This window comes from Mobula birostris, chromosome 10 (assembly GCF_030028105.1).
Source record: "Mobula birostris isolate sMobBir1 chromosome 10, sMobBir1.hap1, whole genome shotgun sequence".
Classification (NCBI taxonomy): domain Eukaryota; kingdom Metazoa; phylum Chordata; class Chondrichthyes; order Myliobatiformes; family Myliobatidae; genus Mobula; species Mobula birostris.
The window spans coordinates 114,115,606-114,137,768 of NC_092379.1; the positions used below are offsets into that span (position 1 = coordinate 114,115,606).

Below are 22,163 nucleotides of genomic sequence, written 5' to 3' on the forward strand. Positions count from 1 at the left end.
AAAGCACAATTTGTAACCTACCTAAGAAAATTCCTATTTAAGATATTGCTCATGTTGAGATACAGTTGCCAAATCACAAGTGATCTTTTGGCACTTCACCCAAGTTATCATTCTTCATGTGACTACCTCAGTAAAAGGTGCTGCCTCCAGAGTTTAATGTGAAGGTTATCAGTGACAAGTCCAACCTTGCTCTTACTGCTCTGTTACTACCAAAGATCATTCAATAGCAGTTAACAACCCTGACAGTGCTGTTCCTTCTCAGAGTAATCACTGCCTTGTAAGATTAGTCAGCAAGCACAAGCCAGGAATAAAATCAAGGTCTGTATGACTTTGTACAATTTATTTCCCTGTTAGGCCATTGGAGGAGTTTTATTACTTATCTGTTAAACTGGTTTTCTTAACTTTAGGTGAGAAGTGGCATAGTATCCTTTATCGTAATTTTATCAAAAAAAGACAGTGACCAGATTTTGAAAAATGTAATGAGCAGTATTAGAGGAAACACATTCTTCTCTAGCATTTCCATGTAAGTGGAACATCTAGTGCAGACATCTAAAGTCCTCTTCTTCAAAGACTCATTTCATTTTATGATTGGGACAAGTGTTGTGATGCAATATGATTTATCATTTACACCTGCTCAGAAATTAAGGGAGTCAAGCAGCATATTATGTTTTACATGGTGAGTGCAAAAAAGTTACTGGATTTGTCACAGATGTTCCCACCATGCCAAATCATTTGCCACATTTCTGAAAATCATATAGAGTAAGTGGTGAAATCCCAGGTAAATGAGTCCAACCTTTTCACTTTGTTGAATCTGTCTAACTGACCACAGAGATCTGCATACATGAATAAAACCTGCCTGTTGGTTTTACAGCAGTGCACCTGTTTGGCCTGACCTGGCAGCTGCAGCCAGTACATGGACAACTCTACGAGAACGGGGGAAGCAAATCTTTCACTGGGCTGGAAAATCTGGATATCACCTCATCTCCCCAGGGTGGAAAAGGCTCAAACAAAGATGACCTGAAAGACAAAGGAGGTCTTGAAGGTAGCAGCATACCTAATTAATGTTAAAAATGATGAGTGGAACCACAATTTAAAACCCCGGTTATCTATGCTGATGTTAAAATCCTTTATTATGATTGGGGCTTAGTGATATTTTTAATGCTATAAATGCCACACAGTGTGAATATGATACAGCTCTGGGCACTATTTCATTGGCTCATAAAGAAAAACAATAATGCCAATAAGTACTACAGATGGTTAATTTTATCAAAGGAAATCAGATTTTTTTTAGTTTATGTTTTCTACCTCTCAAAGAACAATTGTTACAGGTACTTTTGGCAGAAAGAGGTTGGGGAGAAAAAGTATGCACAAGTCATTCCATAAAACATAGATTAGTCAGAGTTTAATGGACCAAGGAATTAAAACTATCATAATGCAATTTAGGGGAGAAGAGTACAACTAATCTGCCCTGTCACTTAGGCAGTTGCATCATTTGTTTTCTGTATAAGTGAGATAGTAAATTATGGTTTCCTTCCAGCAACAGCACATTATCCAGTCATTCAGATCATAGTAAGAACATGATGCTTCAAACATAGAGAGCTTGACTTATTTTAGCATGTTGATTGCCATGCAAATTAAACTTTGTGTTCCACGAATAATATTCTTCAGTGGAAATTATATGAGTGAAGAGCACACGAGAAATGTAACTTACTTTTCAGCACTGATCAATGAGGTACTCACACAAGAGGACTTGGAACATAGATCTCTTTCTCTTGTGTATATACTGTTCATATGGATCATATGGTACTTTTTTGCCTGACTACAAATTGACTATGGACAAGATTTTTCAGATGTTCTCCAAAATGATGAATCTATTTAGTTTGAGACAAAGTACATGTGACAATAGATCAGTTTCTGCATATGGAGCGAAAGTGTTCACAGCTTCCAGTTTTAAAGCTTATTTTTATAAAAACAGGTTTTGTATTCTACCCATTTCTTCGATTAACTGGTAATTTTTTGAAGCAGTCGGTGGACTTCTTTTCTTTAGTACTTTATTTCCTGCTTTATGAAGTAGAAACAGCAGTGAAACCACATCATTGTGTATGGTTAAGACAGAGATATGTTCCTGATCAGTAAGGGTTATGAGGAGAAGGGAGGTGGTTGGGGTTGAACGGGATAATAAAACAGCAATAGCATCTTTGGAAAAGAGTACAGTCAACATTTTGGGCCGAGACCCTTCACAGAACTGGAGGAAAAAAAGCTGAGAAACAGATTTAAAAGGTGAGGGATAGGGAGATAGAAATACAAGGTGATGGTGAAACCTGGAGGGGGAGGGATGAAGTTAAGAGCTGGGAAGCTGAATGGTGAAAGAGAAACCGGGCTAGAGAAGGGGGAATCTGATCAAAGAGGACAGAAGGCCCCTACACCTCCTCCTTCACTACCATTCAGGGCCCCAAACAGTCCTTCCAGGTGAGGACACACTTCATCTGTGAGTATGTTGGAGTCATATACGGCGCCCAGTGCTCCCAGTGTGGCCTCCTCTATAATGGTGAGACCTGACATAGATTGAGAGACTGCTTTGCCAAGCACCTGCATTCTGTCCTCCAGAAAAAGCAGCATCTCCCAGTGGCCACCCTTTTTAATTCCACTTACCATTCCCATTCCAATATGTCCTCCACTGTTACGATGAGCCCACACTTAGTTTGGAGGAACAACACTTTATATTCTGTCTAGATAGGCTCCAACCAGATGGCATGAACATCAATTTCTCAAACTTCCAGTAATGACCCCCTTCATCCTTTTCCCTCTTTCACCTTACCTCCTTGCCCACCCATCACTTCCCTTTGGTGCTCCTCCCCCATTTTCTTTCTTTTATGGTATTTTGTCCTCTTCTATCAGACTCTCCCTTCTCCAGCCCGGTATCTCTTTCACCAGCCAACTTCCCAGCTCTTTACTTCATCCCTCCCCCTTCAGGTTTCACCTATCACCTTGTGTTTCTCTCTCCCCCCTCAACTTTTAAATCTACTCCTCAGCTTTTTTACTCCAGTCCTGACAAACGGTCTCAGCCCGAATCGTCAGCTGTACTCTTTTTCCATAGATGCTGCCACGCCTGCTGAGTTCCTCCAGCATTTTGCGTGTGTTGCTTGGATTTCCAGCATCTGCAGATTTTCTCTTGGCCCTATTCTGCCCCCATGTCTTATGGTCTTATGGCATTGTGCAAGCTAATAGAGCATACAATTTATGCAATAATCAAACATAAAATACCAGCAAGAAGCCATGCTGTGTTCTGCTTTCAGCTAATAATCTTCTCGAGGAACTCAGAGGGGTCAGCAACTCCCATGAAGGTGAAGTGATGGAATATGTTTTGGCAGTCCTGATGCAGAGCCTTGATCCAAAATATTGACCATCCTTTGCTTCCACGGATGCTGCTTGACGCACTGTGTTCCACCAGCTATTTGCTTTTCATTTCTCTCCAGATTCCAGTATCCAGACAAGTGTCTTGAGTTATTTAGTCAGTTGCACTTTGGATATTTATGTCACACCAGACAAGGAATAGTGTTGTACCTTTTTAAAACTTTAAGACTATAAATGTGATGTTTTATAAGTTTAGAATTCTAAAAATTATTAATTTTTGAAAAGATAATTCATAAGCATAGGAACACAAAATATTAGAGGAATAGTTGACCACATAGTCTCTGAAGTCTGCTGTATCACTGAAGAACATTACTCTAATCTTTTACGTCACTTCCAATTTCCTCATCTCCATCTGCAGTATCTTGATTTTCCCCTGGATACAAAAAATCTCCTGAACTTGGCTTTGTTTTTCCTGGGTTATCAAATCCACAGAGTTCTAAAGAATGCCAAAGATTCACAAACCTCTGAGGAATCTACTTCCAGCTGCCTTGGTGTCTGGTCTCATAACCTGAGATTACTTCCTATCATTCTAAAGCTTCCGGTCAAGTGAAACAACCTCTCAGTATGCACACTGTTAACCCCTGTTTGTAATTTCACATTTTAGTTTAATAACCTCTCAATCTTTTAAACTCTGTAGAATGGATCTTTTCTATCCAATATCTTTATTGAAGGATCCTTCCAATCCAGGAATCTAATTAATGAAGCTTAATAGCACTTCTTCCAAAACAGGTACAGGTTTCCCCCGCCATCCGAAGGTAGAGCGTTCCTATGAAACAGAAAGCGAAAACAGGGAACTAATGTAGGTCTTTCGTAACAGTGAGGTTTCGTAAAGCGAACGTTCGAAAAACTGGGGACACCTGTATACGATTCCTGAAATAAAGAAGCTGAAACTATCCACAATTTTAGCATGGCCTCACCAAAGTTCTGTATAATTATTGTGAGATTTTCTTACTCTTGTACTCTAAACAAGGCTACCAAACTGATTCCCTTTCTAATTCATTGTATGCTAATTTTACACGATTCATATATGAGAAAATCAAAAATAACTCTAAACTGTCAGGATGTTTCCCTGTGTTTCAAACATATCCAAAATGAATGTTTTCATGTGAAACATATTATACTCTGTCTGCCTCTTCCTTGCCCATAATTTAACAAGTCTAAATCTTCTTCAGTCTCTTTGAGTCCTCTTCACAGCTACTTTCACATCTTCCATGGCATTTTCTGCAAATTTTGCAGTCAGTACTTTTACTTGAATCATTAATGTAGAATAATGTCTAAGCTCTGATCTTCAAAAAAAACTCATTAGTTATAAACCTAACACACCTTTTTTAAATTAATCAATCTCTTACTAATGCAAAAACACAACCCCCAAATCAATCTACGTTCAGGAAGTAGGAGTTCTTCGAGAGTGAAAAAATGGGAGATCAAAGTTATTGCCTAACCATAAGAGAGAAAGGTAAGAATGGCAAATCCAATTGACCCTTTGTCAAGGAGTATAGAGGGGTTGATAAAAAAGAAGCACATGGTATATATAGAACACTGAAAATGTACACAGCCTTTTCTGACTGTGTAGGGGTTGCAAAAATAGAAATTAGAAGGTCGAAGAGGGACCACAACATGGTGCTGTAACAGTGTTATGTTATCTGCTATGGTAGTGCGGTGGTTAGCAAAGTGCTAATGAAGTGCCTGCGACCCAGGTTCAATTTGTCCAATGTCTGTTCTCCCTGTGACTGTGTGGACTTCCTCTGGGTGCTCTGAATTCTTCCCACCTTCCAAAGATATACAAGCTAGTAGGTTAATTGGTCACAAGAGTGCAATTGTGTGGTGCAGTCTCATTGTCATGCTGTATCTCTAAATAAAAATAAATTAAAATTCTCAGTGCATTCTGTAAGTATTTTAAGAGTTAGATAGTAACCAACAAAGGAGCATAGTCCATTAGGTGCCATATGCATATAAATTAATACTTATTTCAAGTTGTTCCCAGGTGTCGCACATGTTCCCAGATCTTGCCTCTCCCAGGGATGATGGCTTTGATCTTCTGTTGTCATTTCTGTAACAATGGTCTTTTATGGAATGGGGTTGCTAGCCCCATAACCAGCCACCTTCCTTTCACAGCCAGGCCTGGGACCATCCACGGTGGAGTTCTTAAGTTAATAGCTGAAGGATTATTTTTCAACAACGTTGGAGAATTGACTAGTGGGCACAATGGTAGTGTAGATAGCGAAATGCTATTATAGCTTGGGGCATCTGGGTTCACTGTTCAATTCCAGCATCCTCTCTAGGAAAGTTTGTGTCATCTTCCCGTGTGTGGGGGTTTCCTCCCATAGTCCGAAGACGTACTGGTTGCTAGGGTAATCGGTCACTGTAAATTGTCCTATAATTAGGCTAGGGTTAAGTCAGTGGATTGCTCGGTGACAAAGCTCATGGACCAGAAAGGTCTGTTCTGTGCTGTACCTCTAAATAAAATAAAAATAAAAATGGAGAACACCGTAACGGCCTTTGCCCCAACTGTCTCCCGTTGCCCAGGGTGAACAGCCGTCGACAAACAGTGCAAATGCTTTGGTGTGGATACGGTGTGAGGCACCCAATGATCAGCCACGACACAAATATGAAACAATATACCAAGTGCGAATAAAGAATTATACTTTATAGCGAATTTTAGTGATGGGTTAGTAGCAACAACTAAAAGAAAAGGTGCCACATAAGTAACTTATCAGTCTTGTGCACATAATATTTTAATATGTTGGAGCTCACGCTTCTGATTCCATCCACAACGTCCTTCCGAGAGTCTGGCCACCAACTGAACCCCCGAGGTCCGGTATCTGCCGCTCTGGAACCGCTGTCCGCTCCCGGCATGTCCGTCCTCTCTGCACGCCTCCCCAAAAAGCCTGCACTCCTCAACTCAGCACACTATACAAGATAACATAACATGACTTCCATTGGCTAGCAAAATGAATACAATTTCCATTATCACATAGTATAACCCAATCATTTCTGTTACAGAGAATGCTTTGCTCTGCAGTTAACAGTACGAGAAGCCATTTTGGTAATAAGTGATTAACAGTTAACAGTCCATCTAGTATTACTGAGAAGCCTACATTCTGCCCCCACCAAAATAAGTCATGCCCTCATGACGTTCAGATAATTCGCCATCCCTTCCTGCAGAACAGACAGCCCAATCCATGTGCATAAAGCAGTGATCTGACTCCCCAAAACAGTAGAGATCACACCTTGTTCCCCGGGTGCCACATAGGCCAACCTCTCTGGGGGTTTCCGACTTCTCTGAGACCTACGTACCCCCTCGTCTAACTCTTCTGCCTCGGACACTACAGGGGACCCTTTGAAACTATGAGGCGAACCCTCACCCGAGCGGTCACCCAAGCCCCTTTGCACCTCGGAACCCTCTATCTCTGGTTCAGGCCCTACATCCTCTCCTTCAGCGCCCTGCAGTACAACGGACTGCCCCTCACTAGCCCCTCTTACCCCATCTAACCCAGTGGGGGAAAGGCCAGAAGTCTCTTCCTCCATCACAGGAGCATCAGTGAACCGCAGAATGTACCAATCATCCCAGTCATCATCCTCCGAATCGGTATCCCTCACAGGGGCTGGGCTCAGGCCCATCTCTCCTGGGGTAGGCATGTCCCCCACCCTACAGGGACGCAGAGTCCTGGTACTGGATGTAGCCGCCTCGTCAGGCTCCCGCTCTACCTGTACATCTTGCCCCAGGGGCAACAGGTGATTCCAATGGAGAATCTTGACAGGCCCCTTTCCATCCTTGGGCCGCACCCGGAAAACCGGTAGGTTTGGCATCTGACTCTCCACCACATAGGGCGTGGCTGCCCAGCGATCAGCCAGTTTATGTTTTCCCGGCAATCCCAGGTTCCTGATGAGGACTTGGTCTCCCGGTAGGAGTTGAGAGAACTTTACTTTCTGGTATTTCCCTGATTCTGCCAGGCGGCTGCCTCCCCAGCCAACTCGTAAGCTGTTTTCAGTTCTTTCCTCATATCAGACACATACTTCAAGTAAACTTCGGCGACACCTCACCCGCATTAGTCCCGAAACAAAGGTCGATAGGCAACCTTGCCTCACACCCAAATATAAGATAATAGGGCAAGTAACCAGTAGCTTCGTTGCGTGTACAGTTGTAACAGTGAACCAGATGCCCAATGTGTCGACTCCAACGATTCTTTTTGCTGATCTCCAGAGTCCCGAGCATGTCTGGTAGTGTCCGATTGAACCTTTCCGGCTGGGGATCGCCCTGCAGCCATGCCCTATGTGATGGAGAGACAGATGCCAAACCTACCGGTTTTCTGGGTGCGGCCCAAGGATGGAAAGGGGCCTGTCAAGATTCTCCATTGGAATCACCTGTTGCCCCTGGGGCAAGACGCACAAGTAGAGCAGGAGGTGTGGTCATCAATTTCTCAACCCCCAACATGCCCAGTAACTCATAGATGAGCTTACTCTCAAAGTTTCGTCCCTGGTCACTATGTATCTGCCGAGGAAGACCATAATGCACAAAATACTTCTCCCATAGCACTTTTGCCACTGTAGTCGCTCTCTGATCCCTAGTAGGAAAAGCTTGAGCATACCTGGTGTAGTGGTTCGTAATGACCAAGACATTCGCCATGTTGCTGGCATCAGGTTCTATGGCCAGGAAATCCATACACATCAGGTCCAGAGGCCCTGCACTCTGCAAGTGGGACAAAGGGGCGGCCTGCCTGGGCAGCATCTTCCGCCGTATGCAATGAATGCAGGACTTGCAATACTCTTCAACCTCAGTCCTCATTCAGGGCCAGTAAAACCGATTCTTGAGCAATCCATAGGTCTTTTCCACCCCCAAATGTCCAGAGTCATCATGGAGGGACTTCAACACAACCTTCCGATACCTCTCTGGCAGGACCAGCTGCCAACACCGAAGTCGGTCCGGGGGTGACGTTACCCGGTATAACATTTGGTTCTTCAACCTCAACCGACACCATTCTCTCAGTAACAGGGACACGGAACCGTGCTTAGCCTTCTCCGTCTGTGTCATATCCCCCTCTTCCACTGCATACCAGACAGGGCCAATGCCTGGGTCATCTCGCTGAGCAGCGGCCACTTCCCCAGGGCTTAACCCTGGCAGCTGTGTGGTCTTCAGAGCAGTCATGTCACAGTACACTAGAGGCAGAGCGTCATTGGATGCCCCCAGTGAGTCCACTGCTCGATCTGGCCTCTCCTTCTCCTCAGCCTGCACGGTGATAGCAAACTGGCACATCGCCTTCACCCCAGATGCAGGAACACTCTCCCATTCCTCGTCCTTCCCCGGCTCCTCATGGACCCGTCAGGACAGTGCATCCGCATCGACATTCCGGCTCCCCGGCCGGTACTTCAGGCTGAAATCATATGCAGACAAAGCTGCCAGCCACCGATGGCCTGTGGCATTCAGTTTCGCCGAGGTCAGGATGTAGGTGAGCGGGTTGTTGTCTGTCCTCACCTCAAACTTGGCCCCGTAGAGATAGTCACTCAGCTAATCCACCACCGCCCATTTCAACACCAGGAACTCCAACTTGTGAGTGGGCTAGTTTCTCTCCGAAGGTGACAAACTCCAGCTGAAAAACGCTACAGGCCTCAGGCCAGCGCCCTGATCCTGATATAAAATGGCCCCGAACCCCTCATGACTGGCATCAGTGTGTAGCACATAGGGCAATCGTGGGTCTGCAAAAGTCAGCACCGGCGCCTGAGTCAGCATCAGTGACTGGAAAGCCACCTCACTTTTGTCACCCCATCTCTGTCCAAAGGTCTCTGACGGGTTCAAATATTCTCCCACCTCCCGTCCTTTCCTCCCTTTCCCCCTCTGTCCCAGGGGAGGGTAGCCACGCAGAAGCTGGTTCAAGGGATGACTCACCCTGGCGTAGCCCTTCACGAATCTCCGATAGTATCCACAGAACCCCAGGAATGATTGCAGAGCACTCACGGTCTGGGGCCTCGGCCAGGTGGTCACTGCTTCAATCTTAGCCAGATCTGTAGCTACACCATTTCACAAGACAATGTGTCCAATATAGCTAACAGATGTCTGGCAGAGCTGGTACTTGTCCAAGGAAAGTTTTAATCCTTCCTGCTTCAGCCAGTTGAGCACCTTCATTAGTCTCACTTCGTGTTCTTCCAAGGTGGATCCAAATACTATGAGGTCATCCAAATATACTAGCACTTCGAGCAGGTTCATATCCCCCATTGTCTTCTTCATGACCCTCTGGAAGGTAGCAGGGGGTCCCCGATGTGCCCTGGGGCATCCGGTTCGAACTGGTAAAATCCCAAAGGGCAAATGAAGGCCGTCTTTTCCTGATCGACCTCAGTCATCGGGATCTGGTAATACCCACTCCTCAAATCTAACACGCTAAACCACTTCACCCCACTCAGACAGGCCAGCGTGTCTTCAACCCAGGGGACCGTGTGCTGATCCAGGACCGTGCACCTGTTCAGTGTTCTATAGTCCACACACATATGAACCGTCCACTCTCCTTCCTGCCCACTACGATAGGAGACGCATAAGGGCTTCAGGACTCCGTGATGATCCCAGCCTCCTTCAACTTACACAAATGCTGCTGCACGTGTTCCACATCTAGGGGCCAGTCGCCGTGATCGTTCTCTAAACGGAGTATCCTCAATCACTTGTATGGTGTGGCGAATGCTCTTGGAACAACCCACATCAAACTCGTCAAGGGAAAAAACATCTGTCATCGTCAACATCTTCTCCACCAGCATCCACTTCCAACCCTCTGGTACAGGTGATGCCCCAAAGTTAAAAGCTTTAGCAGTCAACATAGGCTCCCGACAGCTTTCCCCTAACTGGCCTCACGGGGGCACTATGCATCACTGTCACCAGGAACAAATGCTCCAGAGGCACTCCTCGCTTAAAGGTGACCACCCGTGCCTTAGTGTTCCTGACGATCACCACTCGCCTGTGTGCCTGTACAACCGAGAGCTTCTGCAACTCGGGTCTCACCAGCACCCTAGCAGGGAATCTTGACTGCCCTTCAAGTTCTTCCGGGGTATCTACTAAAAGGGCTTCACCCTCAGGCACCCCCAGGAATCTAGGGATCCCCATCACTCTCGCTAATTCACCCAGCCGCACCACCCTGGGCTTCAACTGGGCACACTACACAGTGCCTTGTTCATACGTCGCGTCCAGCCCAGGGCGACCCCACACGTCCTCAAAAGCAGCTCGGAGCACTGGGTGCACTGACAGGGTCTCCAAAAAGTCTTCATCTGCCTTCTCCTTACAAGCTCCTAGGAGTCCCCGCACAATAGGGGTGTTGGTCCCCACCACAATTGACACACCCCCAGTCTCAGCGGGGTTGGGGCAAACCAGTATCAGGGCCTCATGAGCCTCAGACACCCCCACCTCAGCTTCCAGGAACTCCAGTTTCACAGACAAATAGCCATCGTACGGGTAATCACCATCACTGATGCCCCAAGTCTCCAGTGCACTGAAAGGTGTCAGGGGTAAGTGTGCCAGATACTGATCGTAGAACGACCGGTACAGTAATGTGACCTGCGACCCAGTGTCGAGTATGGCTTTTGCATCTATCCCCTCGATCCATATCGACACGCTGGATCGGGGTCCCACCAATCCTTCTGGGATAGGGTCTTTTCCTCTCGAGTGTCCCGCAGCACATTGTTGGAAATGTATTTTCCCAGAGACTCCAGTCCGTTCCCTAACTGAGTATCTTCTAAGTTTCCCGACCCCCCCCCCCCCACTTGCTGCTGGGACACCCGGGGGCTCTCCCTCCGAGGGGCTCCCTGCCGTTCACATTCCCGCCTGAAGTGCCCCTCTTCCCTGCAGTTATAGCACACGCCTCACCTCGCAGGACCCCGGCCTTCGCCTGGTCTCAGTGTCGTCCATCCCTTCAGGGAGGGGCCTTCTCTGCTAGTCCCCTCCTGCGGAGGGACCCCACCTGCCGCGAACCCCTTTTGTGTCTCCCATGTGGAGCTGGCCCTGGTCATTTCATGACAAAGAGCCACTACTGAGGATTGTACTTTGTTACCAGACCCTTCTTCCGCTTCCAATTCGTCCTCCTCCTCCCTGACCTCTCTGAGCAGCTGAACAAAAGATGGGGGGCAGGGGACGCGCTCTACAAGACTGCCGGAGGCTCTTCGCGATTACATCATGTCTGTGCGCACCCCTGACTACCTGGTCGATTCTTATCCGATCCACCTCATCCCCCGAAATGACCCACCGGCACCTCAAGTAATTTAGCCTACGCTCTAGTCAGAGAAGATACTCAGACAGCTTTTCCCCTTTCTCCTGACGCAACTTCTGAATCTCCCCTAGAAGCTCCACCGCGCTTCCCGTCAGCCCAAACGCCTCTTCTAGGGCGACTAGACACTCCTTCCAAGAAACCAAGGGCAGGTTAACTCTCACCCATTTTACCACCTCAGCTGCTGCCTGTTTCAAACTGTCCCCCAATCTTTGCCGCTTCTCCTCCTCAGAACACTGCCACTCACCTAGCAACTGAGAGGTATGTCCTACCCAGGACTCATAATCCTCTTCCCCGTCGGAGATGGGGGTCCTCCCTGAGAAAATTCTTAACTTCTGTCGCGGACCCACCACCCTGTTCACTAAAGAGTTAATGGCTGAGGCCAACTCAGAGTCACTCCCCACCCCCTGCCGTGGGGAATGAGAACTAATTACATTCTCGAAATCATACCACTCCCTTCCTTCATCCTTCAAAAACGATTAGACCTGCTCTCTAAAATCTCCACCCCTAGGTTCGGGCAATTCCTCTGGTGTGCACTCCCCATAGCCCCTCCTCACCAACGTCACCGATAGACGGCGGCAATCCCAATTTCTTGACATCAGCACCTGTCTGTATCAGCACAAGGGCTGAGTCCCCCGTTTTACCAATCTTTCTGCTTACAATATCAACCTTACCGATAGCTCTGACCGTATTCAAACATCGAATTAACACATCGTCTGGGGTACGTATATTCACCCCACTTAATACGCAGGCATGATTAACTGGGACATCCTCGATCTCACGCCAAAGTTCAATCTTATCCGCGTCCATCTCCTCTAATTTAACCCGGGCGACTTACCCCGTATCGGACAGAATTCAAATCCCGGAACGAGCCCCCATGATGTAAAGGACTTTGCCCCAACTGACTCCCGTTGCCTAGCGTAAATAGCCATCAACTCCACCAAACAGTGCAAATGCTTTGGTGCAGATATGGTGTGAGGCACCCAATGATCAGCCACGACACAAATATGAAACCAAGTGCGAGTAAAGAATTATACTTTATAGCAAATTTTGCTGATGGGTTAGTAGCAACAACTAAAAGAAAAGATGCCACATAAGTAACTTATCAGGCTTGTGCACATAGTATTTTAATACGTCGGAGCTCACACCTCCGATTCCATCCACAGCATCCATCTGAGACTCCGGCCACCATCCGAACCCCCGAGGTCTGGTATCTGCTGCTCTGGTATTGCTGTCCGTTCCCCACACGTCCGTCCTCTCTGCATGCCTCCCGAAAAAGCCCGCACTCCTTAACTCAGCACACATATACAAGATAACATAACATGACTTCCATCGGCTAGGAAATGAATACAATTTCCATTATCACATAGTATAACCCAAACATTGCTGTTACAGAGAACCCCTTGCTCAGCAGTTAACAGTATGAGAAGCCATTTTGGTAATAAGCAATTAACAGTTAACAGTCCATCTAGTATTATTGAGAACCCTACACACCTGTTAGCAAAATAACTGGGTCTTATGTACATTACTGTCAGCTGATTCAAATATTCTAGTTATAAACAATTTAACTTTTTTTTATTAAAGACAGCAGCTCTCAGACACCTTCTCTTATATACCCTTTGGAAGTGACCACAATAAGGAGCATCACCCCATTGTCTCTTACTCCATCACCAACTTTATTGACGAGAGATCTCCCATCCACTGCCACCAACTTCATAGTTCCCTTATCCCACATTGCTCATTTCTATTTCGTACCCAAGATCCAGAAACCTGACTGTCTGGTTAAGCCTGTTGTTTCTGCCTGCTCCTGCACCTCTGAACTCAGGTCCACATACTTCAACTCCATTTCCCACCCTCTCCCCACCTTAGTTTTAGTCCCTTCCCACCTACATCCATAACATTTCACACACTGTGATCTATTGAAACATTTTAAGCTCCCTAGCCCTGATCACCGATCCCTGTAAACTTCTATCTTCATCAGGAGGCAGCGTGTGGGAATAAAAAAGGATCCTTTTCTAGTTGGCTGCCAGTGACTGGTGGTGTTCTGCAGGGGTCAGTGTTGGAACCACTTTTTTTATGCTGTATATAAATGATTTAGATGATGGAATAGATAGCTTTGTTGCCAAGTTTGCAGATGATACAAAGATTGGTGGAAGGGCAGGTAGTGTTGAGGAAACAGGTAGGATGCAGAAGGACTTAGACAGATTAGGAGAATGAGCAAGAAAGTGGCAAATGAAATACAATGTTGGAAAATGCATCGTCATGCACTTTGGTAGTAGAAGGAAATGTGGACTATTTTCTAAACGGGTCAAAAATCCAAAACTCTGTGATGCAAAGGGACTTGGGAGTCCTTGTGCAGAACACCCTAAAGGTTAACTTGCAGGTTGAGTTGATCGTAAAGAAGGCAAATGCCATGTTAGCATTCATTTCTAGAGGTCTAGAATACAAGAGCAAGGATGTGATGCCGAGGCTTTAGAAGGCACTGGTGAGACCTCACCTTGAGTATTGTGAACAGTTTTGGGCCCCTCATCTTAGAAAAGATGTGCAGGCATTGGAGAGGGACCAGAGGAAGTTCACAACAATGATTCCAAGAATGAAAGGGTCATTTTACAATGAACATTTGATGGCACTGGGTCTGTACTCGTTAGAATTCAGAAGGATGAGGGTGGATCTCATTGAAACCTTTCAAATGTTGAAAGACCTAGACAGAGTAGATGTGGAAAGGATGTTTCCCATCATGGGAGAGTTCAGGACTAGAGGGCACAGCCTCAGGATAGGGGGCTGCTCTATCCTGATAGAGGGCCAAAGGATGGTGAATTTGTGGATTTGTTGCCACTTGCAGCTGTGGAGGCCAGGTCGTTGTGTGTCTTTAAGGCAGAGATGATAGATTCTTGATTGGACATGGCATCGAAGGTTATGGGCAGAAGTCTGGGAACTGGCGTTGAGGAGGTGAAAAAAAAGGATCAGCCATTGAGCAGACTTGATGGTCTAATTCTGCTCCTGCGTCTTCTGGTCTTATGAGCTTATGTTCTTAAGTCTTTCTGCTTCTGTCTAGACAACATACCTAACCAGTTCCCCTACACCACTATCCTCTTTCATCTGGTGGAACTGAAATCACCCTCAACAATTTCTCTTTCAGTTCCTCCCACTTTCTCCAAACCCAAGGTGTAGCCATGGGCACTTACTTGAGCCCCAGCTATGCCAACCTTTTTGTCGGCCATATGGAATAGTCCATGTTCAAGCATATACTGGTAACACTCCCCAACACTTGCTAGGTTACACTGACAGCTGCATTGATGCTGCTTCCTGCACCCATGCTGAGCTAATCAATTTCATCAACTTTGTCTCCAACTTCAGATTTCAAATTTACTTGGTCCAGTTCTGATACCTCTTGCCCCTTTCTCAATCTCTCTGCCCATCTCTGGAGTTAGACTGTCTACTGATACCGTTTATAAACCTACTGATTCTCACAGTATCTTTTCTTTTCCTACCTTGTCACTTGTAAAAACGCTATTACCTGTTCTCAGTTTCTTTGTCTCCAACGCATCTGTTCTCAAGATGAGATTTCCCTTTCCAGAATCTCAGATATTTCTTCCTTCTTCAAAGAACAGGGTATCCTGCCTCCAACATCGAAGTTGCCCTCATCTGCATCTCCTCCATTTCCCGACATCTGCCCTCACCCTATTTTCTCACCATAACCAGGATAGAGTTCCCCTTGTCATTAGCTATCACCCTATGAGCCTCCATCCCCAACAATTCATTCTCAGTAACTTTGACCATTTTCAATGGTATCCTGCCACTAAACACATCATTCCCTCTCCCCTGTCATACTTTGCTTTCTGCAGGAATCTCTCTCTATGTGACTTGCTTATCTGCGGAAAACAGAATTTCCCAGTGCCCACGCATTTTAAGTCTAATTCCCATTCCCATTTCAACATATTGGTCCATGGCCTCCTCAACTGCCATGATGAGGCCACTCTCAGATTGGAGGAGCAACTACTCATATTCTGACTGGGTAGCCTCCAACCTAATAGCATGAACTTTGATATCTCCAACTTCTGGTAATTTCTTACACTTCCACTTCCCCTCTCCTCACCAGCCCATTACCTTCATCTGGTGCCCCACTTTCTTCACTTTCTCCCATGGTCCAATCTCCTTTCCTATCAAATTCTTTCTTCTTCAGTCTTTTATCTCTTTCATCTTTCACCTCCCAGCCTCTCACGTTATTCCTCCTCACCTGGTTTCACCTATCACCTGCCAATGTGCTGGTACTGGGTTTCTTGATCGCGACGTTCTAAACTCAGATTAAGACCTATCAGATGTAAATAGCCATGAGTACTCTCACTAAAGGGAGGTTGTACTGTAAGTACCCAATCTTCAAAGACTAGTTCACCACGGCGAGTTTAGCTGCCAATGCCCACAAATTGAGTGTTGGGTCCTTCCTCCCTACCAAGGAAAAGTTACTTCCAGCTAACAAAGTAGTTTAAAACACAGTTCATTTATTTTCAGTGATACACATTTAAATCTAAGCAACATTTTTTAAATATTTTCAAAACTCACAGTGGATTTCTAACTTATTTTTAAATTGCAAAGCAGGCCAATGATGAGAGCAAATGAATCACCTGTCACAGAAATCAAAGCCAAGGAATGGATTCAAGTTCACCCTGTGTTTCTTTCATCCTTCTTGATGTTCCTTACTCCATTCTTCATAAGCTTGAACTGCATTCTACATTTATACAGTTTCTTCTGCAACTTGGGTGACTTCGCACATATATGATATTTCCTCAGATACCCTTTCTACACAAAAGGTCTAAAAGATTTTTGCAGACGTTGTTCTCAGCTACCTATAATTAATGCTGTAAAGCTAACTTCTTCAAGTGCATTAGCCTTCCAACTATGAACAGATCAGTTATTTGATATACCAAATGATTTTATCGATCTGATCTGCAAGCTTCCTTGAACTAAGCAACTCAGTCAGCTTGTTTATATGATTCAAGTCAAATTAATTAACCCATTGTATTATACTGCACTCCTTCAGCAATGAGACAGGTGTTGCGGGCTACCATAGACAGAGCTTGTTTGCAAAACTGTAATTTTAAATTCAAGCTGATTACTGCTTGCTACTTATATGTTAAGAAATGAAGATTGACTACCGTTTATGACCAGAAGCTAAACAAAGCATATAATTGGAAGTTTAACTTACACTGTTTGATCTTACAAGTGACGTTTTAGAAAGATGAGTGTGGCAAAACATGAGGCTCACTGGCACAGGAAGTGAATGTGCATCACACCAGCTTGTACTCCTTCCCCTTTTCCCACTTTCTTATTCTTATTTCCTTTCCAGTCCTGATGAAGTGAATCAGCCTGAAATGCAACTGCATAGTTACCTCCATAGATGCTGCCTCACCTGCTGAATTCCTATTATATTTTGTGTGTGTTGCTCCAATTTCATGTATTCATTATGTTCAGCAATGGGAGATTGGTTTGACTGAAATGACTAGTTTAATTCCCAACTAAGTGAAGATTATCATGGGCGTTTATTATAAACTGCACTGGCCATAAATTACTCAACAGCTTCTCAATTATCTCAACATCTAGTAGTGAAACATCAGTATATTCAGTTATTAAACAGTGCAGAAGAAGATCACTTAATTGGTAATTGATTTGAACTTTGATTCTATACTCTATATCCCACACAAGTCTGCCTGCTGCAAACCTCAGCTTGATTTTCTATTGATTACGTAGCCCTGCTTTCAAATAAAGGAGTATCCTTTTAAATAATGAATTAAATCATCATATTTCATTATTCACCAAAGTGATATTCAGCTATAAGTATGAATAAATAAATGTATGCATTATCACATGCATGTGAATTTACTAAGTAATCCAGTTTCTGTTTTCAAAAGTAATGTACTTACATGTTCAGATTCTCGATACTAAAAGGGTTATCTCAGTATTCAGTGGGGATTTTTTATTCCAAGAAATCAGAGCTCATTGACTATGTCATTGACCTGAAATTTTATTTTGCTATTTTATAGTGGATGGTGCTTTGGAGTAGTGAAAAAATTTCTGTGGCTGTATCTTGGTGAGATCACATTAATATATGATTGTGGTCAGCACTGGAAAGATGAGCATTTTGATTAAATCTACGTACAAACTTAAATGTTTTTTTTTGCATTTAGTGAAATGTCATGGCAAGCTAATGACAGTGATAGAAGTACACATCCTCCTAGGGATAAGAAAAGCTTGACATTTGATAAATTGCTTTCAAATATTTGTCTTTAAAAAAAAGCAAATATACCAGCCATTCTGGCACAACAGTATCCAGTCAAGCTCATGGACAAGTTCACCTGTTTTGTTCTGAAGAAATATATCTGTGTATATTTGCTCTAAGATCGATATAATGGAATAAAATACTCACTGCCAATATTAACCACTGTATTCTAAAACTGAAAATAAACTAAGTTATTGACAAAATCAATCTTGGTCAAGTCCTGACTTCATCCTTCCAAACTTAAATTTCTCATAGTATTGGGCAATTTGTAAAAGTATATGCAAACAATATATGTCATTTTTAATGAAATGGAATGGAACTTCATATCATACATACTTCATACCATACATACATACATATAGGGTCACATTTATATTCATATTGCAACTTAAATACATCTTCCCCTAAGTAAATGAGGAAAGTTGCAGCCAGTGCCACTACTTGTAAACGTCGATGAATAGGTAATGCCCAGAAATCCAAGTATTAATGCTGCCTACTATTGGGCTAATGCTGTTCCAGAATCCATCAGGATCAATATGATTGTGGGCCCATGTTTTCTGGAGTTACAGAGAGCTACAGCATAGAATTCAGCCCTCCATCTCATCTAGTCCATGCTGATCTCTTCCTCTGCTTTGCCTCGTCTACATGCACCCAGATCATATCCCTTCAAACTCATACTTATCCACCTACCTATCCAAATTTCTCTTAACTTTGCAATTGAACCCATATCTATCATTTCCGCTGGCAGCTCATTCCACGCTCTCATCTCCCTCTGAGTGAAGATGCTTCCACTAAGATTCTCCTTAAATATTTCACTTTTCACCCTAAGCCTATGACCTCTAGTTCTAGTCTCACCCAACAGGAGGGGAAAAAACCTGTGTTCTTTAACCCTCTCTGCACCCCTCTTAATTTTGCATAATGAGAGAGTTTAATTGTGGTCATCTGTATGTCCATTAAAGTCACTCAGCCACTGAAGATCTAACATGTAGCATGCCATGTTCTAATTCTCACCTTAAAGGGTATTTCTGCAAAATAAGTAGATTGCCTCGTAATGACACCAGAACAATTATCTCACAATAGTATCACTACATTGGTCTCCTTCACAAATAGGAGGAATCTTATTTGTGGTGTTTGGCCATTGTGTGGCCAATATATGTGATGATGCCCAGTAAGAAAGATACATTCAGGCCGTTACTAATGGAAAGTACTGATATCCCAAGCTTCCCCAGCAAGAAGAATCAACTCATTTCCCTCATCTACAAATTGTTGAATAAAATAAATTCTAGAAACTACATACTTCACAATAGCATGATTAAATTATTTGACTGAATTCTAAGATATCTTTTAGTGCCTTCTCGCAAACATGAGGAAATCTGCAGATGCTGGAAATTCAAGCAACACACACAAAATGCTAGTGGAACGCAGCAGGCCAGACAGCATCCATAGGAAGAAGCACAGTCGATGTTTCAGGCCGAGACCCTTCGTCAACTAGCATTTTGTGTGTGTTGTTTTAGTGCCTTCTACCCATTTTAACTAAAGGTTCTAGTTGGCTTCTGTGAAATATTTTTCTTCCAAAATAATTAAAGCAGGTTTTTAATCCATCTGGACAGCCACAGATATTCAAGTTGATTTAATCCTGAATTATAAGGTGATTTTTTTTTGGGATTTAAGACTAACAACAAAGCAGTAATCTGAATTTTCTTGGCCTAATTTCAGCTTTATTATTTAAAGTGTTAATATTAATTTCTTCTGTTGTGAACGCTTGATAGCAACAGCAATAACAAACCTGTTACTATAAAAATCTTCTACTAATTCAGAAAACTGAAAAGGATTTCAGCTTTTTATTTCAAGTGACTTAAATTTAAGGCATGAGTTTGTATGATGGACTTGTCTGCTTTTGGTTAGTATCCATCCCAAGCACAATAATGAAAGTACAATAAATGGAAATGAAATTTGTTTGTTTTAGCTAGAACAAATCAAAAATAGAATTTTTTCAGAGAAATAATGAATAGCATATAGCAAGTAGTTTTTACCTTTCAATTTAGAGAGAAAAATATTGCTCACACAGATTCTCCCTGGATATAAAGAAATAGTAAGACATTCATTTCTGTATTGTGAGTATAATACAGTCAACCAATTATGCTCAAGAATCCTGGATTATAGTGATGTGCGATTTAGAAGAGCAATTACTAGTCACTAGATTTGTAAGAATAGGTTACTGGTTTGTACTTCGAATGTTTTGTATATTTGGATACCCTGTTGTATTATCCACTTACAAAAGAGGTACTATTTTTTCAATTTTGATAACTTCTGTAATACAGAGTTGTGCAGAATTTCAGCTGTCCTGAATTGGACTGGGATAAGTCAAAGTCAGCAAGGACTTTTGGTTAGCGTACAGGAGAATTTCTATAATTACTAGAATGAAGTCCTGATTTTAAAAAAAAGATGCAGAACTGAACCTTTTCCTGGGTAATGAGATCTGGCAAATAATTTAATAATGACAACAGTGTGAAAGAAGAATTGCAATAAAGGTTCATCAGATTGATTCCGAAGATGAGGAGATCATTCTGTAAAGACAGAGTAATAAAAACTGGGCCTATACTCTCTAAAGTCTATAAGAATGAGAAGTAATCTCTTTGAGTCTTCCAAAAGTCTTATAGGGCTCAATAGAATAAATGCAAGAATTTTGAGAATTTCAAAATAAGGTGGCACCCTTCAGCAACCAAGCTGAAAGGAACGTTCTTTTCAGTGAATTTTTGAATGTTGATATCCAGAGTGTGGCGGAGACAGGTCCTCCCCAGGTTAGAAATGTCCAACTTAGGTACAGACTGGACCTATAAATGAGCACTTGTACTTGGGAAACCAGCAGGACAAATTTACTGGCTGCTGTGTGGCTGCAGGCATATTTGGCAAGCTGGGAGTTTAGTTAGTGACCGCACTTCTGACTTGCAAACTCTCCAAGTTATGAGCAACTTACAGGAATGGAACTCTGTCATCACCTATGCCAGATATGTACTGTATATCCTGGACAGAGATCAGTGGAAAGAACCAAGGGATATAGAGTTAATAAAGGAATGTGACTCAGTGCTAATAGATCTGGTTACCTGAAATTGGAGAATTCAATGTTAACCATATAACAATTGCAGCACGGAAACAGGCCATCTCGGCCCTTCTAGTCCATGCCGAACTCCTGCTCTCACCTAGTTCCACCAACCTGCACTCGGTCCATAACCCTCCATTCCCTTCCTGTCCATATAGCTATCCAATTTAACTTTAAACGACAACATCGAACCTGCCTCAACCACTTCTGCTGGAAGCTTGTTCCACACAGCTGCCACTCTCTGAGTAAAAAAGTTCCCCCTCATGTTACCCCTAAACTTTTGCCCTTGAACTCTCAACTCATGTCCTTTTGTTTGAATCTCCCCCACTCTCAATGGAAAAAGCCTATCCATGTCAACTCTATCAATCCCCCTCATAATTTTAAACACTTCTATCAAGTCCTCTCTCAACCTTCTACACTCCAAAGAATAAAGACTTAACTTGTCCAACCTTTCTCTGTAACTTAGGAGGTGAAACCCAGGCAACATTTTAGTAAACCTCCTCTGTACTCTCTCAATTTTATTGACATCTTTCCTATAATTCGGTGACCAGAACTGTACAAAATACTCCAAATTTGGCCTTACCAATGCCTTATACAATTTCAACATTACATCCCAACTCCTATACTCAATGCTCTGATTAATAAAGGCCGGCATACCAAAAGCTTTCTTCACCACCCTATCCACATGAGATTCCACCTTCAAGGAACTACGCACCGTTATTCCTAGATCCCTCTGTTCTACAGCATTCTTCGATGCCCTACCATTTACCATGTACGTCCTATTTTGATTAGTCCTACCAAAATGTAGCACCTCACATTTTTCAGCATTAAACTCCATCTGCCATCTTTCAGCCCACTCTTCTAACTGGCGTAAATCTCTCTGCAAGTTTTGAAAACCTACCTCATCATCCACAACACCACCTATCTTAGTATCATCTGAATACTTACTAATCCAATTTACCACCCCATCATCCAAATCATTAATATATTTGACAAACAACATTGGACCCAGTACAGATCCCTGAGGCACACCACTAGTCACAGGCCTCCAACTTGACAAACAGTTATCCACCACTACTCTCTGGTGTCTCCCATCCAGCCACTGCTGAATCATTTTACTACTTCGATATTAATGCCT

At 43.5% G+C, this 22,163-nt stretch overlaps 1 protein-coding gene across 6 annotated transcripts in view; it reads left to right on the forward strand.

The window, feature by feature from the left end:
• The window catches only part of tenm1 (teneurin transmembrane protein 1), an 802,783-nt gene that overhangs the window by 485,425 nt on the left and 295,195 nt on the right, over nucleotides 1-22,163 (forward strand). For 5 of the 6 annotated variants that reach the window (XM_072271295.1, XM_072271297.1, XM_072271296.1 and 2 more), the window contains one exon: nucleotides 872-1,033. In XM_072271295.1, coding sequence (XP_072127396.1) covers nucleotides 872-1,033 — 162 coding nt within the window. The remainder of the gene's footprint in view (nucleotides 1-871; nucleotides 1,034-22,163) is intronic. The other variant, XM_072271298.1, reaches the window with a different exon arrangement.